At 36.2% G+C, this 17043-nt stretch overlaps 1 protein-coding gene across 6 annotated transcripts in view; it reads right to left on the minus strand.

Moving 5' to 3' along the window:
- Positions 1-17043, minus strand: part of SMC2 (structural maintenance of chromosomes 2) — a 51133-nt gene that overhangs the window by 25345 nt on the left and 8745 nt on the right. For all 6 annotated transcript variants that reach the window (XM_053656492.1, XM_053656494.1, XM_053656495.1 and 3 more), the window contains 9 exons: positions 15160-15270; positions 14949-14993; positions 13395-13628; positions 13058-13207; positions 5937-6170; positions 4352-4511; positions 3754-3871; positions 1053-1191; positions 571-690 (listed from right to left, as the gene is read on the minus strand). In XM_053656492.1, the coding sequence (XP_053512467.1) occupies positions 571-690; positions 1053-1191; positions 3754-3871; positions 4352-4511; positions 5937-6170; positions 13058-13207; positions 13395-13628; positions 14949-14993; positions 15160-15270 (1311 nt within the window). The remainder of the gene's footprint in view (positions 1-570; positions 691-1052; positions 1192-3753; positions 3872-4351; positions 4512-5936; positions 6171-13057; positions 13208-13394; positions 13629-14948; positions 14994-15159; positions 15271-17043) is intronic.

Genomic DNA, 17043 nt, shown 5'->3' on the forward strand with positions numbered 1-17043 from the left:
AATGGAGACCTATCCCTTACAAATGTAAGTATCTTTTATAAAGGGTAACTTCTACTTCCTTTCCAGGACTTTTCCTAGGTGTGCAGTTTCTTAAAATTACCAAGCCTAAAATAATGGGGATGACATACCATTTCCCTATAGCTTCTAGGCTATAATAAACCTGTGCAGCATGTTACAGTATGGAATACTGTAGGCCAACTGTAACAAAATGCTAAAACATTTGTGTATTGTGCTTTGCTGTGACATTACTAAGGCTAGGACTTCACTGTAGCTCCATTATAGTCTCACAGGACCAGGGCCCTACATAGGGCCCTTTGTTAACCGGAATGTCTTTATGGGTGAGTGACGGTATTTACTACCACCTGAAGTCATGCGACTTAAGGATTAGACACTCTAATACTATAACCTGGAAACATCGAAGGGAGTTTTAGTCTTACAACATTTTTATTCTCTTTCCATCTAATTTCATAAACACTAACTCTATGTTTTGTATCTTCATTTTTTAAAGCATGGTTACAATAAAATTTTGTAGTTCTGTAAAAAGAGAGATGAAATATAAATAAAACTTACAAGATTCTGAGCAATCCTCAGAGTTTCTGGAGCAATGCATGAGGCTGAAATTTTATTGAGTGGAATTATGGTATATCGACGCTTCAATTCCCCCTTTTCTAGAAGCTTTTTTCCAGTAACCTGAAACATTGTGAGTGTGAAATAAAAAATACGTATGTATTATTGATGACAGAAAACATTCAAATGGAAAAGTAAACATTTAGGAACCCAAAATCAATGAAATGTTTAGTAGTACCTACTATACTAAACAATTCAAAGTCTAAGATTGATAATATGCTGTCTGAAACTTTCTCTGAAATATAGTAATCAAATATAATAATAACCAATAATATAGTAAAAATGTCATTAACTGAATAGTTCTACCCTGTAAAGATAAGCAACCTTGGGAGAAGCTTCAAACATCAAGTACCCAAATCTTCTAGCAGCACATGATTTTCAAGCTGACGAGCAATTATAAATTTACTTTATTAAAATCAACTTACCTCTGTGTCTACTACGACATTGTAAAGTCGTTCCCCAGCCACCAATTCTAAAGCTGTGGTTACAGAGCTATCTTTCACATTAATCAAAGAAGCCACAAGTCCTTTCACACAATTTCTGTTCCAGTTTTTCTCTGGATCCCTAAAACAGACGTTACAAAAATTAATCTGGGATAGAAAAATAGAAAAAGGACTTCCGCAAAGATGGAGGCATAGGTGGAGATGCCATGCTTTCTCACACAACCAAGTTTAGAGACAACAAAATATTAGCAACAGAAAACACAGCCAGAATACAGAATATTTAACTTTTCAGAAGTCTGATAACAACGAATTCTTCAGCCTGACCAGTAAGAGGGGCGAAGCCAGCAGCTGGCGGAGCGGGGTTGCACAGGAAAACTCGGTCAGACGGACTCAGGCCCGCAGAACCCAGGCGTGGGGTTGCAAAGGGCCGACCCAGTAAGCGACCCAGTGAGCCACCGGCGGACCCAGCGAGGGTGCAGGGCAGCGGGTTGACTGTAGTCCCACATTCGTGCACAGATAGACCAGCAAGGGAGTGAGCAGTGAGACTGGACCAAGCAGGCCCCAGTGGTGAGAGGCAGCAGAGGGGGCCGTTATTGCCCCTCTCTGACCCACCCCCACATACAGCATCACAACTCAGCTACCTCAACGGCTCTTCCCTGGTGAACCCCTAAAGCTCCGCTCCTCATAATTAACGGGCGTAAACAGACCAAAAATGGCTCAAGAAGATCTCAAAGCCCCAGAGCCCATAAATCTAAGAGATAAAGAAATAGCCAAACTTTCAGATGCACAGTTCAAAACACTGGTGATTAGGATGCTCACAGAACTGGTTGATTTTAGTCACAAATTAGAGGAATACACGAAGGCTAAACTAATTGAAATGAAGGGAATTGCACAGGAAACCAACAGTGATGAAGAGGAAACTGGGACCCAAATCAAGTGAGTGGACCAGAAGGAAGAAAATAATGGCCAAACAGGAAAATATGAAGAAACAAGAATCAAAAAAAGGGGGAGAGGCTTAGGAACCTCCAGGACATCTTTAAACACTCCGACATCCGAATTATAGGGGTACCAGAAGGGGGAAAGGAACAGCCACCAGTGGAAAACTTACTTGAACAAATAATAAAGGAGAATTTCTCCAATCTGGCAAAGGAAATAGACTTCCAGGAAATCCAGGAAGCTCAGAGTCCCAAGGAAGTTGGACCCAAGAGGGAACACACCAAGGCACATCATAATTACATTAGCCAAGATTAAATGAAGGAGAGAATCCTAGAAGCAGTAAGAGATAAGGGGACAGTCACCTACAAAGGAGTTCCCATCAGACTGTCAGCTGATTTCTCAAAAGAGACCTCACAGGCAAGAAGGGGCTGGAAAGAGGTATTCCAAGTCATGAAATCCAAAGACCTACAACCAAGGTTACTCTATCCAGCAAAACTTCTATTTAGAATGGAAGGACAGATAAAGTGCTTCTCAGATAAGGTCAAGTTCAAGGAGTTCATCATCACCAAGCCCCTTATTATATGAAATGTTAAAGGGACTTACCTAAGAAAAAGAAGATAAAAAATATGAACAGTGAAAGGACAGCAAACTCACAGTTATTAACAACCACACCTAAAACAAAAGCAAACTAAAAGGACAGCTAGATCAGGAGCGGAAACATAGAAATGAAGAACTCATGGAGGGTTAGCAATAGGGGAGTGGGAGGGGGAGAAAGGGGAAGAAGGTACAGAAAATAAGTAGCATAGACAGTAGGTAGAAAATAGATAGGAGGGCAAGAATAGTATGGGAAATATAGAATCTAAAGAACTTGAGACACATGGTCATAAACTAAAGGGGGGGAATCATGGGGGCAAGGGGGTGCAGGGTGGAGGGGAATGAAGGTGGGGAATAGAACAACTGTAATGGAATAATCAATAAAATTTTTTTAAAAAAATAGAAAAAGTTGTGGGTAAATTAATACTCAAGAGCTCTTTCTTGAGAAATTATTAAAAGCAGAAGACTCATATAGTTTTAACAAAATAAAATTTTAAATGTCCCCGATGACTTCCCAGCAATTGTTTCTAAATCAATCAACAGCTCCTTTTAGTATCAAAAATAACTCACACTCTCAAATCTTTGCAATACAGGGTCCAGTACAAATAATACCCCTTTGTTATTACAAAATCATAAGCATGTAATTCCATAACATAACAGTATCACACTCAGGCACACCACATGACATTTTAGGTTAAATGTTTTGAATCAAAACCATAAACACCCCCATATTACCCTACCAACCACCATCAAGCAGGCCTTTCTTCTGCCAGAGCCTGTACACGTGTTACTGTAACAGTCCATGAAAAAATTCCCATGTAGAAAATCAAACTGTAAAATGTTAGGTATTTAACATTAATAAAAGAAAAACTTTAAAGAAATTTTGGACTGAGATTAAATTCCCCTCATTTTGGTTTTAAGATTGGTGGCGTCAACAGCCATTAAATTTCACAAGAAAGAATTTCCTCTTGTCCACATTTGAAACATTTCAATAAACATTTAAGGAAAAAATACCAATTAAGGTAAAGCAGTTTATGGTCATTTTTATACATGTTAATGTCCACGAAACTTCAATTTTCAGATAGTCTTCCAGCCAAAATAAAAATGTATCTGCGTTATTACTATGGTAAAATCCAGGATTTGAATCTCTTACCTGTAGGCGAATTGAAGGTTGGGAAACCTGGCCAAGAGCGCTTCGTATGTTTCTTTCAATCTGCTGATATCACGGGATAGCTGCCTTCGCTTTTCCAGAAGGCTTTCCTCCTTGTTTTCTACGTAGTACATCATAAGTAAATTAAAACCAAGTCTTAAAAATTAAAATAGTCTACTGTACGAAGGAAAACATTAGTAACCTCTATTTCTAAGCATTTCTACAAGCAAAATACAAATTTCTGGTTAAGTATTAAGTAAAAAGCACACTTAACATTCAAATTCAAATTTCTATCAAGTGTCAAGGTGACATTTCTAACAACTCCCATTCCAAAAACAACATATGAACTGAATGCCTACTTATATAAAAATACACAAATGACATTCTCGAGTTTCAAGTGATACCAGACTGAATGAAGCAGGAAATTCTATAGAGTTTTCAAAAATTCAAAGCACTGTTTTAAAGTTAGATATATTTGTCACTATATTTACAAAGTTTCTTATACTAGCGCCCAATTTTCCTGTTTGCTATTTCATTTATTTATATGTTCCTATCAATAGTCACAACCTAATTATCTAATAGCAAAGCTTCAAAGGCAAACCTTCATAATTTAGCTTTTTCATTTCAGCTTCAAGTTTTTCTTTAAGTTTCCTCACGGCCTCTAGAGCTTCCTGATCCTTCCTGTAGCCACTGTCCATCTTCTTCACTTCAGCTTGTTTAGTCTTTAATTCTTGTTGGGCATGTTTCAACTTCATCTGAGCCTGCAAAGGAAATGTAACAGACTACCTGAGGCAGGTGATGCTAGTGGTTAAATGCTCACAGATTCAGACTAAAAGAATCAGACTTAAAAATGTAAGTGGTCACTTGGATTAATATCTCAACAGATCAATCATTTCCCAAAATTTTCTCAAAAACCTACTCCAAGTAAAAACGAATATATTCTTAATATAAATCATCAAATAATTTGCAATTTAAGTCCATATTTTTAATATTTATAATGTATGACATTAATGAGTTCAAAATTATTTCAAAGAATACTTCTCATTAGCTAGTTAAATTAAAAATACAATAGAAAGCCAAAAACCCTAACTTTAGTTCTCTTCCTTTCCACTGAGATTGTGGTTGTGTATATGTGTGTTGTCTCAACAGAGAAGCTACAATGAGCTACCAGAAACATTACATAAAAAGGGGAAGTTAAACTAACCATAATTAAAATGCAACAAGCCTGCTATTTAAATGCTAGTTTATATAATTGAGCACTATTCCTCAAGACCATGAACTAGTATTCTAAGTGTGTATGGCTATATCTTACCTCATAAACTGAATAATAATGGACTTTTTCAAATACAAAATAAGTTTTCAGAAAAACTGAGAGGACTCTGAAAAACCCTGAAAGGGTTTTTCTATTTTTTTTTGGTAAAAAATTTTGTGACCATGATAGTTAAATGAAAAAGTGGCAAATATGTTAACAGAAACCTTGAATAGGATTAATACACACAACTCACACCTATATATATTGCTAGAGCCCAGTCCTTCATTAAAAAAGTACTAAAATAATGTGTGAATATACATTTATTTCTGCCATCAAAACTCTTGTATTCACAGGACTTTACGTTGCACAACTACCTGAACAAATTTGAAAACTACTCTAGAAGACTGACAAGCCTTTGAAGATTATGAAATCAGAACAGGAAAACCAAAGAACAGAATGGGGGTAAATGGAGGTAGAGATACTTTCAAAGAGTATGTTGTGAAGTTTTAGAAGCAAGGTTTTAAGAACCAGATGTGATGCACACAGAAATGGAGAGCATGCTTTTCTTTACCTGTTAAAACTTAGTACTTCAAGTTTATGATGTCAATAAATACAGCAAAAAATAAAAATAAAAAATAAAAATTGATCGACTAATCTCAAGTATTCCATATATTGCTGGAAACAGAATAAAGCATTTATTGCACTATTTCAATTAACCTATAAAAAGGGATTTTAGGTTTTAAAGCATTTTAAACTATCATCAATATTTAGCGACCAACGCATTTGAATTACATTGTACTAGATGCTATAGGGAAGCAGAATAAAGAAGTTCCTGATTATTCTTTAATATTTTATAACGATTGTTGAAGCATAAATGTGAAATGTCTTCTCAAAAACAAAAAGTAACCACACAGTGCTTACTGTCTACATTTACCTGTTTGGCTTCAGTCTGAGCTTTACTTATCTCATTTTTACAGGCCATCATCTGACCAGCGAGAGTTGCTTCGGTTCCATCCTCGTTGCTGGACAGCCCCGCAGAGACAGCGTTGAAGTGCTGCTGTGCTGCGGCCAGGACTGCGGCGTCTTTAGCACTTGCTTCTTGAAGGGTGCTCAGCCCATCTGCTATCTTTTTAACCTCTTTTTCCTTTGCTGCTAAAGTTTTAGAATCCTTTAGGAGGTAAAGGTTTTTAGATTGTTAATTGTATTTTAGAAAAAACGTACATTTTTTATAAACACGTACACTTATGTCATCAAATTTCACAGAAATTTGAAGTGGACATGGTAAGAAGAAAAACAATTTAACCATTACTTTAAATACTTTATTCCCATTTTGCAATTTGCCCTCTGTTTTTAGGATGAATGTATTTCTTACCCTTCTAGAAACACTTTCATATGTTACAGAGAAATGTGAAAATAAATGGAAAGATATTTCATGCCGATGGAAACAAAAAAGAAGACTGGAGTAGCAATACTTTTATCAGACAAAACAGACTTTAAAACAAAGGCTAGGGTTAGTATTATGAGCGACAAGGGCATTTCACAACGATAAAGCAATGAACACAACAAGAACATATAATTCTTGTAAACATCTATGCACCCAACATAAGAACACGTAAATATATAAAGCAAATATTGATGGACTGACTTCAAGGGAGCAATATTGGAAACTTAAACACCTCAATGACATCAATGAACAGATCATCCAGACATCAAATCAAAATGGAAAAGTGGCATTAAATGACACATTAGATCGGAAAGGTTTAATTAATATTTTTAGAGCATTCCACAAAAGAGTAGTAGGATATACTTTCTTTTCAAATGAACATGAAACATCTTCTAGGATAGGCCACTTGTTAGGACACAAAACAAGTTTCAATAAATTTAATTAGACTGAACTCACACCAAGCACCTTCTATGACCACATGGTATGAAACCATAGGTCAATTACAAGAAAAAACCTGAAAACACACAAGCACATGAAGGCTAAATAATATGCTATAAACAACACATGGATTAACAACAAGATCAAGGAAGAAATGAAAAGATACTTTGGGATGTCCTACCTTTTGGCATCTCTGGGCCACACTGGAAGAAGAAGAGCTGTCTTGGGCCACACATTAAATACACAAACACTAACAAAAACTGATAAGTGAAAAAAGGTTTTGAGTAAATTTACAATTTTATGTCTGGCTGCATCCATCCTGGGCCTTACATGGCCCATGGGCCACAGGTTGGACACCCCAAAGTCAAATGAAAACATGACAAACCAAAATCTATGGGACAAGCTAAAGCAGTTATAAGAGGGAAACTCACATGAATACAATACTCATCTCAAGAAACAAGAAAAATCTAAAATATTAACGATCTAATCTTATAATTAAAGGAGTTAGAAAAATAATTAAACAAAACCTAAAGTGCATAGAAGAAAGTAATAAATATCAGAGTGGAAATAAACAAACTATAGTATAAAAGAAGATCAATAAAACCAAAAGCTAGTTCTGTGAAAAGATAAACAGAATTGATAAAACTTTATAGCCAGACACCTTAAGAAAAAAAGAGGACCAAAATAAATAAAGTCAGAAATAAAAGAGAAGTGATACCCGACACCACAGAAATACAAAGGATTATAAGAAAATATTACAAACAATTTTATGCCAACAAATTGGATGATCTGGATGAAGTGGATAAATTCCTAGGAACATACAATCTTTCAAGATTGAATCTGGAGCCCTGGCTGATGTGGCTCAGTGGACTGAGTGCTGGCCTGCGAATCAAATGGTCACAGGTTTGATTTCCAGTCAGGGCATATGCCTGGGTTGCCAGCCAGGTCTCCAGTAGGGGGAGCCTGGGAGGCAACCGCACATTGATGTTTCTCTCCCTCTCTTTCTCCCTTCCTTCCCCTCTCTCTACAAATAAATAAAATCTTTATTTAAAAAAAAGATTGAATCTGGAAAAAACAAACTCTGTACAGACATATAACTACTAATAAATTTGAATCAGTAATAAAAAAATTCCCAGAAACATAAGTGCCGGACTGGATGGCTCTGCAAATGGAGTCTCCAGAGCATTCAAAGAATTAAATACCTATCTTCCTCCAACTACTCCCAAAACTGAATTTGATGGAAAGCTTCCAAATTCACTTTTAAGGCAACCATTATCAATACCAAAACCAGACAAAAACACTACAAAACCCCCAGAAAATTATAGGCTAATTTTTCTGATAAATTTAGCTGCAAAAATCCCCCAAATAATATTATATTAACAAATCAAGTTCAGTTAAATAACTTTAACTTTAGAAAGATTAAAGTTAAAAAATAAAAAAGGATTAAAGAACATGATCAAGTGGGATTTATTCCTGGATGCAAGGTTGGTACAATATCCGAAAATCAATTAAAGTGATATACCACATAAAATAAAAATCATATGATCAAACAATGTATATTTGACATAGTCCAACATCTACTTATGATCAAAACTCTCAGCCAAATGGAGATAGAAAGACCATCCCTCAATATTAAAAAGGCCACATAGGAAAAACAAAGCTAATGTCACACTCGATGGTGAAAGCTGAAAGTTTCCCAACTTCAGAAGGTACAAGGCGAGGGGGCCCACTCTCGCCACTTCCATTCAACACAGTATTGGAAGTCCTAGCCGCATCAATTAGGCAAGAACAAGAAATAAAAAGCATCCAAATCGAAAAGAAAGAAGTTAAACTGTTATTTCTTGAAGCTGACTTAATACTATAGAGAACCCTAAAGATTCCACCACAAAACTATTTGAATAATGAATTAAGTACAATAGCAAGATACAAAATTAATATTCAGAAATTGATTGCATTTTTACCCAGCAATAACACACTATTAGAAAAAGAATACAATCCCATTTACAATTGTATAAAAAAAAACAAACAGGAATAAACTTAACAAAGGAGATAAATGACCTGTAGTAAAAAAACTATGACATTGAAGAAAATCAAAGAAAATGAAAATGCAAATAAATGGAAGGATATATTATGCTCATGAATAGAAAGAACATAATTAAAATGACTTACTATCCAAAGCAATCTAACTCAGTACAATCTCTATCAAAATGTCAATAGCATTTTAAACAGAACTAGACCAAATAATCTGAAAGCTTATGTGGAATCAGAAAAGACACCAAATAGCCAAAATAATCTTGAGAAAGAACAACGTTGGAGGCACCAAGCTGATGCTTGAAACTTGATGCCATCAAGCTGGCACCTGATATGAAACTATACTACAAGGCTATATTAATCAAAACAGCAATGGTACTGTTATAAAAACACACACACAGATAAATAAAATAGAATAGAGACCCAAGAAATAAAATCAGACATATATCATCAATTAATCCATGGCAAAGGAGGCAAGAATATACAATTGGATAAAGACAGTCTTCAATATATGGTGTTGGGAAAACTGGACAGATACACGCATCAAAAAAAAAAGAAAAAGAAACCACTGCTTTCTTATACCACCTACAAGAATAAACTCCAAATCAATTAAAGTCTTAAATGTAAGACCCCAAACCATAAAAATTCTGTAAGAATACAAAGGCAGTAAACTCTGTGGCATCACCCTTAGCAATATTTTTGGGGTATTTCTCCTTGGGCAAGGGAAAAAAATGAAAAATAAACAAATGGGACTACTTGAAACTAAAATTTTATTCATAGCAAAAGAAACCACCAAGAAAAATGAAAAGACAATCTACTCAATGAAAGAACATACTCACCAACTATACATCAGATCACATGATAAGGAGTTAATATTCAAAATTTAAAAAGAACCCATATAATTCCACACCCAAAACACAAACAATCCAATTAAGAAATGAACAGAGGACCTGAATAGACACTTCTCCAAAGAGGACATACATACTGCCAAAAGGCATATGAAAATATGTTCAATGTCACTAATAAAGAAATGAAAATTAAAACTGCAGTGAGATATCACCTCACACCTGTTGGAATGGCTATCATCAATAAATCAACACACAAGTGTTGGCAAGGATATGGAGAAAAGGAAACCCTTGTATGCTGTTTGCAGCATTGTAAATTGGTGCAGCCGCTATGAAAAACAGTACAAGGGGCCTTGCAAAATTAAAACTAGAACTATCATATGACCCAGCAATCCTACTGATACTGTGTATTTATCCAAAGAAACCCCAAACACAAATTTGAAAAGATACGAACCCCTATGTTCATTGTAGCATTACTTACAATAGCCAAGATACGGAAGTAACCTAAGATTCCCATGGTAGACAAATGGATAAAGATGTGATGTGGTGTGCATGTGTGTTTAGTATATATAATGGAGTATTACTCAGCCATAAAAAAGAATGAGGTTTTGCCATCTGCTACAACATGGATGAATCTAGAGAGTATTATGCTAAGTAAAGTAAGTCAGAGAAAGACAAATACCATATACTTTCATTTATATGTGGAATCTAAATAAAAAACAAACAAAACAGAAACAAACTCATACTTTCCAGATGAAAGGGCGGTTTAGGGGATGTACAAAAAAGGTGAAGAGATTAAGTACTAACTGGCAGTTATATACAGAATATGTCCATAATATTGTAATAACTATGTATTGTGTCAGATGGATATAGGATGCATTAAGTTGAATAACTTGTAAGTTATATAAATGTCTAATCACTATTTTGTGCCTGAGACAAATACAATATTATATGTCAGTTGTAATTTAAAAATAAAAAAATTACAAATAATCCAATTAAAACAACAACAAAAGGACTTCCGCCAAGATGGAGGCATAGGTGGAGATGCTGTGCCTTCTCACACAACCAAGTTTAAAGACAACAAAATTTTAGCAACAGAAAACACAGCCAAAAAACAGAAAATTGAACTTTTCGGAAGTCTGATAACAATGAATTCTTCAGCTGGACTGGTAAGAGGGGTGAAACCAGCAGCTGGTGGAGCGGGGTTGCACAGGAAAATTCGGTTACACGGACTCAGGTGTGTGGATCCCAGGTGTGGGGTTGCAATGGGCAAACCCAGTGAGCAACGGGCGGACCCAGCGAGGGCGCAGGGCGGAGAGCGCAGGGCGGCAGGCTGACCATGGTCATTCCCTAGCAGATAGACCAGCGAAAAAGTGAGTAGTGAAACAGACTGTGCAGGCCCCAGCGGCGGGAAGCAGCAGAGGGGGCCGTTATTGCCCCGCTCTGACCCCGCCCCCATATACAGCATCACAACTCAGCTACCTCGTTAACGGGCATGAACAGACCAAAAATGGCTCAAGAAGATCTCAAAGCCCCAAAGCCTATAAATCTAAGAGACAAAGAAATAGCCAAACTTTCAGATGCACAGTTCAAAACACTGGTGATCAGGATGCTCACAGAACTGGTTGATTTTAGTCACAAATTAGAGGAACACATGAGGCTAAACTAATTGAAATGAAGGAATTGCACAGGAAACCAACAGTGATGAAGAGGAAACTGGGACTCAAATCAAGGGAGTGAACCAGAAGGAAGAAAATAGTGGCCAAACAGGAAAATATGCAGAAACAAGAATTTAAAAAAAGGAGGAGAGGCTTAGGAACCTCCGGGACATCTTTAAGCACTCCAACATCCGAATTATAGGGGTACCAGGAGGGGGAAAGGAACAGCCACCAGTGGAAAACTTATTTGAACAAATAATAAAGGAGAATTTCTCCAATCTGGCAAAGGCAATAGACTTCCAGGAAATCCAGGAAGCTCAGAGAGTCCCAAAGAAGTTGGACCCAAGAAGAAACACATCAAGGCACATCATAATTACATTAGTCAAGATGAAAATGAAGGAGAGAATCCTAGAAGCAGCAAGAGATAAGGGGACAGTCACCTACAAAGGAGTTCCCATCAGATTGTCAACTGATTTCTCAAAAGAGACCTTACAGGCAAGAAGGGGCTGGAAAGAGGTATTCCAAGTCATGAAATCCAAAGACCTACAACCAAGATTGCTCTATCCAACAAAGCTTTCATTTAGAATGGAAGGGCAGATAAAGTGCTTCTCAGATAAGGTCAAGTTCAAGGAGTTCATCATCACCAAGCCCTTATTATATGAAATGTTAAAGGGAATTATCTAAGAAAAAGAAAAAAAAAGATGAACACTGAAAGGACAGCAAACTCAGTTATTAACAACCACACCTAAAAAAAAAAAAGCAAACTAAGAGGACAGCTAGATCAGGAGCAGAAACATAGAAAGGAAGATCTCAAGGAGGGTTAGCAACAGGGGAGTGGGAGGAGAAAAGGGGAGAAGGTACAGAAAATAAGTAGCATGGACGGTAGGTAGAAAATAGACAGGGGAGAGGGCAAGAATAGTATGGGAAGTATAGAATCTAAAGAACTTGTGACACATGGACATAAATGAAAGGGGGGAATGGTGGGGGCAGGGGGATGCAGGGTGGAGGGGAATAGAACTGTAATGGCATAATCAATAAAATCAAATAAAATTAAAAACAACAACAATAACAACAAAGTCACAGAGGCTTCCTACGTCACTAGAAATATAGGTCCTTCACATTGCCTTATAAAACTACATGTGAACCTACATTCCATTACTTTTATGGGTTCCTCTACTTAATGCCAACCAACCATGCTGAGATGTCCTTGCTTTTCCAATAAATTTAGGCCCTAGGGAACTTCTGCCTGGACAATCTTTGCCTACAGCCTCCCAATTTTTCTAGATGGTTCTCTGACTGTTTGGGTCTTTAAGAAACATCATCCTCTCTATGGAATTTTCAATGGCTATGGAAAGTAAAAGCCCCACCTGCAACCCTCTCTCATTTACTCCGAATCTTCCCTTCTTCCTTATTTTCTGTCAATACCAGTTATCACTACACAACATGGTATATATTTCACTTATTTGATCACCTTTTTTCCTCACTAATGAACACCCACAAGGCATTTTGTCCATTTCTATAATTTTGCCCTTTGCTATATACCCAGCCCAAATATGTACACTTGGTCCACTGCAGACACTGAATAAATATTAACAGAATGCATAAATGTTTACTAGTGAAATTAAGCTTATTTGCTTACCTCGATCATATTTTTTTCCAGTTCTTTGCGTTTGTTCTCTTCACTTGTCAGATTTTTCTTTTTGAGATCAAAGGCACTTTGACATTTAGTATTAACTCGCTGAGCTTCTGCAAGAGCATCTTCTAAAGATCGAAGTTTACCTCCAATTTCCTATAATCAAATGTACCCAATTAAATCAACATACTTAAAATTTGCTCATGTCATCATTCCCTTGATTTCTATATGAACTATTTAATTTTTAAAAGATTATACTGACAATGCCCAGTGAATCCGAGTCATTGTATATAATTGAGTTATTTGCTCAGAGTGTATTATCTACCTTACATGTATGACTGACCTTATCTTTTCTTTTTTCCAATTCTTCTATTTCATGATTAAGTGCTTTAATTTTTTTATCAGTCTCAGACAATTCCTCTTGGAGCTTGAGCACTTTTTCCTGCATTTCTTTTAACTCCTCAGCTGAGCGCTCTTTGGTACCTTCAGCCAGCAAAAATTGATAAGCAATATATAAACGACTCAAATGTTCAATTTCCCTCATTACTTTCTGATACTCCAAGTAAGAAGATCTTTCCTGAAAGAGAAATCTTCATATAAGCATAACTCAGAATTTGTACTTTTAAACAAATTTGAGAAAGACTCAAACTACAGCAACATGTATAAAATTTCCTATTACATAACAGATTTCTTCCTGAGACTAAGTGATCATGAATAACATGGTTTAGAAAACTTGAAATAACATCAGAACTCGGGCTTTTTAGATGGCATTATACCAGCTCCAGTGAATTCTATGTGGCTCTTTCTCCTCATACGTAATCAGGCAGCTGGGATTAACACATAAATGTGGACACAGGTTCAGAGACTGGGGTTCATAATAAGTCTCTAAGTATAACTTATACAACAACCAATGACACACTATTGAATTTTTTTTAATAGTCCAGTCATCCCTCTTTCTTCATGAGAGATTGGTTCCAGGACCCCCCCCCCCCCCCCAGATACCCAAGTACCTCATATAAAAGGGCATAGTACAAAGCATGCATATTACCAAAATGCCTACCCAACATTCATTCACTCACGCAACTATTTACATGCATTCACTCAGACAATACTAAACCCAACTCCCATAAGGACCTGCTGGGGCACACAAAGTAAAGTCCTAATTTGTAGATAAAGAAACAAGTTCAGAGTAGTTCAATGATCTCTCCTTGTTGTCAGATTTAGAATTTGGCAAAATCAGGTGTGAAACCAGGTTTAAACTGTGATCTAGTGTCTTCAACCAGATCATGCACACAAAGTGGGTACGTTCAAGATCACACTCTTCCATTTTTTTCTAGTAATACTTGTAGTACCACATGGAGCCAGAAAACAGCTCTGAGAAATATAAAATTGTAATGAGTTGAATAAATTCCTAAAGGTATACCTTTAAAAACAATGTGCTATATAAATGTACTCCTTCCCTTAAACACTGTAACATCAGAAGCTGCAAAGATTATACAGAAAACTTAATTATGTTTCAACCTTTCTTTACCCAAATGACTTTAAAGTAGTAATTGTAGTGATACTCATACTATTCTAGAAGTCTCTCTTAAAGAAATGTTGTTCTGTCCAATTCTAATTATTAAAAAAAAAAAAAATCTAGGTGTGTTTCTCTTCAACAAAGTATTAAAATCTGGCATATCATTAGCTGATATTATCCAAAATCATTATGACTTAGATATAAGGTACATGTCCTGTATGAGCAGGAGGCTGAATATAGGATACCAGCTCTCTTTATCTCATCCCAGAAAATAATTCTCAAGACATGCTACACGTTTCATCCCTATGTGTATGATCTTGGATACATCACCAACTGTGAGAGATTCTAGCTGGTTGTCCTCACATGCACAGTATATACCTCTTTTAATTTTTGAATGGTTGGAGTAATTTCTTCTTCAAGTATCTGAAAAACAAAGAAAAGTCAATGATGTAAACTATTATTAAAGAATTAAAAAAGGAGAAGTAGCATGGAAGACTGGAAAACTGAACCAAGGACAGGGGTTGGAGGTAGGAATTTCCTTCTGTAAAGCAAAGAAACTTTAAAGACAAAGCTATATAAATTTAATTACCGTCTTAATTTCTTTTAGCTTAGCTTCCTTTTTTTCTATAGTTTTCTGGGCAGCTATCTTTTTGTATTCATACATCCTGGTCCCAGCTGCTTCTTCTATCATGGATAAAATCTAGAAAGACAATTGTATTAATGTTTTAAGAATCTAAAACAATAAATAACATTGGGATTTACATTAAGTACATCATTTTAAAGCCATGGCTTCACTAAACATCTTACCAAAATAATGGCCCAAATGGACCACAAAAGTACATAAAAATGTACATATTACCCACAATCCTCACTTTTCAGATTCATTTCTGACCTTCACTCCAATTACAACACTAAACTTTATGTTACACCAAGGTTCCGGAGTACATTTCTTTTAAAACTAAAGCCAGTAATTCCTCACTTCTCTCTTCCTTCAAATATAAATCTAAAAAAAGTAAGGGCTAATACCATTCACCTTTCATTTTGGAAGTTTCTACTTAAACTTGTCCCAAGTAAGACCAGCCATTCTGTGCCCACAGGGATGAAGCACAGCATACCACCTGCATCTCAACCGTGGCACCTGCGTCAAGACCTCGGGCAAGTAAGGTCATTTTCTCTACTCGCAGTGTTTTCATCCACACAGTACTGACAGTATTTCACAGCACCGTTGAGAATCCAACAAAACAATTCATGTAAAAGGCACTCTGAAAGGGCAATTTTGCCAGCACTCCATTTTCAGAAGCTTCCACTCACCACTGATCCCTATCTCAGGAGAATTATTTCTTTGGAAATTACTTTGATTTCTAAGTATTTGGCAGTTTTCAAATTACAAGTTTATCATTAAGATGTTATGTAAAGAAAATAAGCATGTCCCCCATTCAAACTAGATAGGTAGTATTAATTATCGGTCTTCTTTTTAGCCCTTCTCAATAACTGAAGAGCCTAAGTTCTCTTCAACACATTCATTCCTTCATATTAACTCTTCTCAAGGGGATCCAAGAGAAAATGAAGGCTTAACGCCCTAAGTAACCTACTGTACGTAATTAATTTTACCCAAATCTTTTTCTGTATTTTTTTCCTATAGGGTTGAACTCTGACATGAAACACCAGTTGAAAAAGGCTTCTTTACACAGTCAAAATTTCTTTTAACACCGGGCACATAAAAATCCTATAGAGTAAGGCATAGGCAATAAGCTCCTTGACATCCATCTTAGCAATGATCTTTTTTGGGATTTGACAATAAACATAAAAATTAACAAGTGGGATTGCATCGAACTAAAAACTAAACAAAACTTCTGCACAACAAAGGAAACCATCAACAAAGGATATAAAAAGACAACCCACAGAATGGGAGAAAATATTTTTAAATCATGTATCTGACAAGGGTTAATATTTAAAAATATAAAGAACTCAATATAAAAAAGAAATTCAACTTAAAAATGGGCTTAAAATTGAACATGCATTTTCCCACAGGAGACATACAGATGGCCAACAGGTAGATGAAAAGGTGCTCAACATCACTAGTCATCAAGAAAATGGAAATCATAACCATGGTTAGGTATCATCTCACATCTGTTAGAATACCTATTATCAAAAAGACAAGAATAACAAGTTCTGGCAAGGATGTAACGAAAGGAGAAGCTTGTGCTCCGCTGGTGGGACTGTAAATTGGGGTTGTCACTGTGGAACAACATAGTTTGGAAGTTCCTCAGAAAATTAAAAACAGACCTACCATATGAACTAGCAATTCCACCCCTGGGTATTTATCCAAAGGACAAACACTAAACAGAAAAAATATCTGCACCCCCATGTTCGATGCGGCATTATTAATAAAAGCCAAGACACAGAAACACACTGACAAGACAAAGAAACAAGTAAAAGAAAATGAGGGACACAGGCACACCTGCCTTTACTA

The sequence above is a fragment of the Artibeus jamaicensis genome, unplaced genomic scaffold (genome assembly GCF_021234435.1).
Source record: "Artibeus jamaicensis isolate MK-2021 breed Jamaican fruit bat unplaced genomic scaffold, CSHL_Jam_final scaffold_1964, whole genome shotgun sequence".
Taxonomy (NCBI): Eukaryota; Metazoa; Chordata; class Mammalia; order Chiroptera; family Phyllostomidae; genus Artibeus; species Artibeus jamaicensis.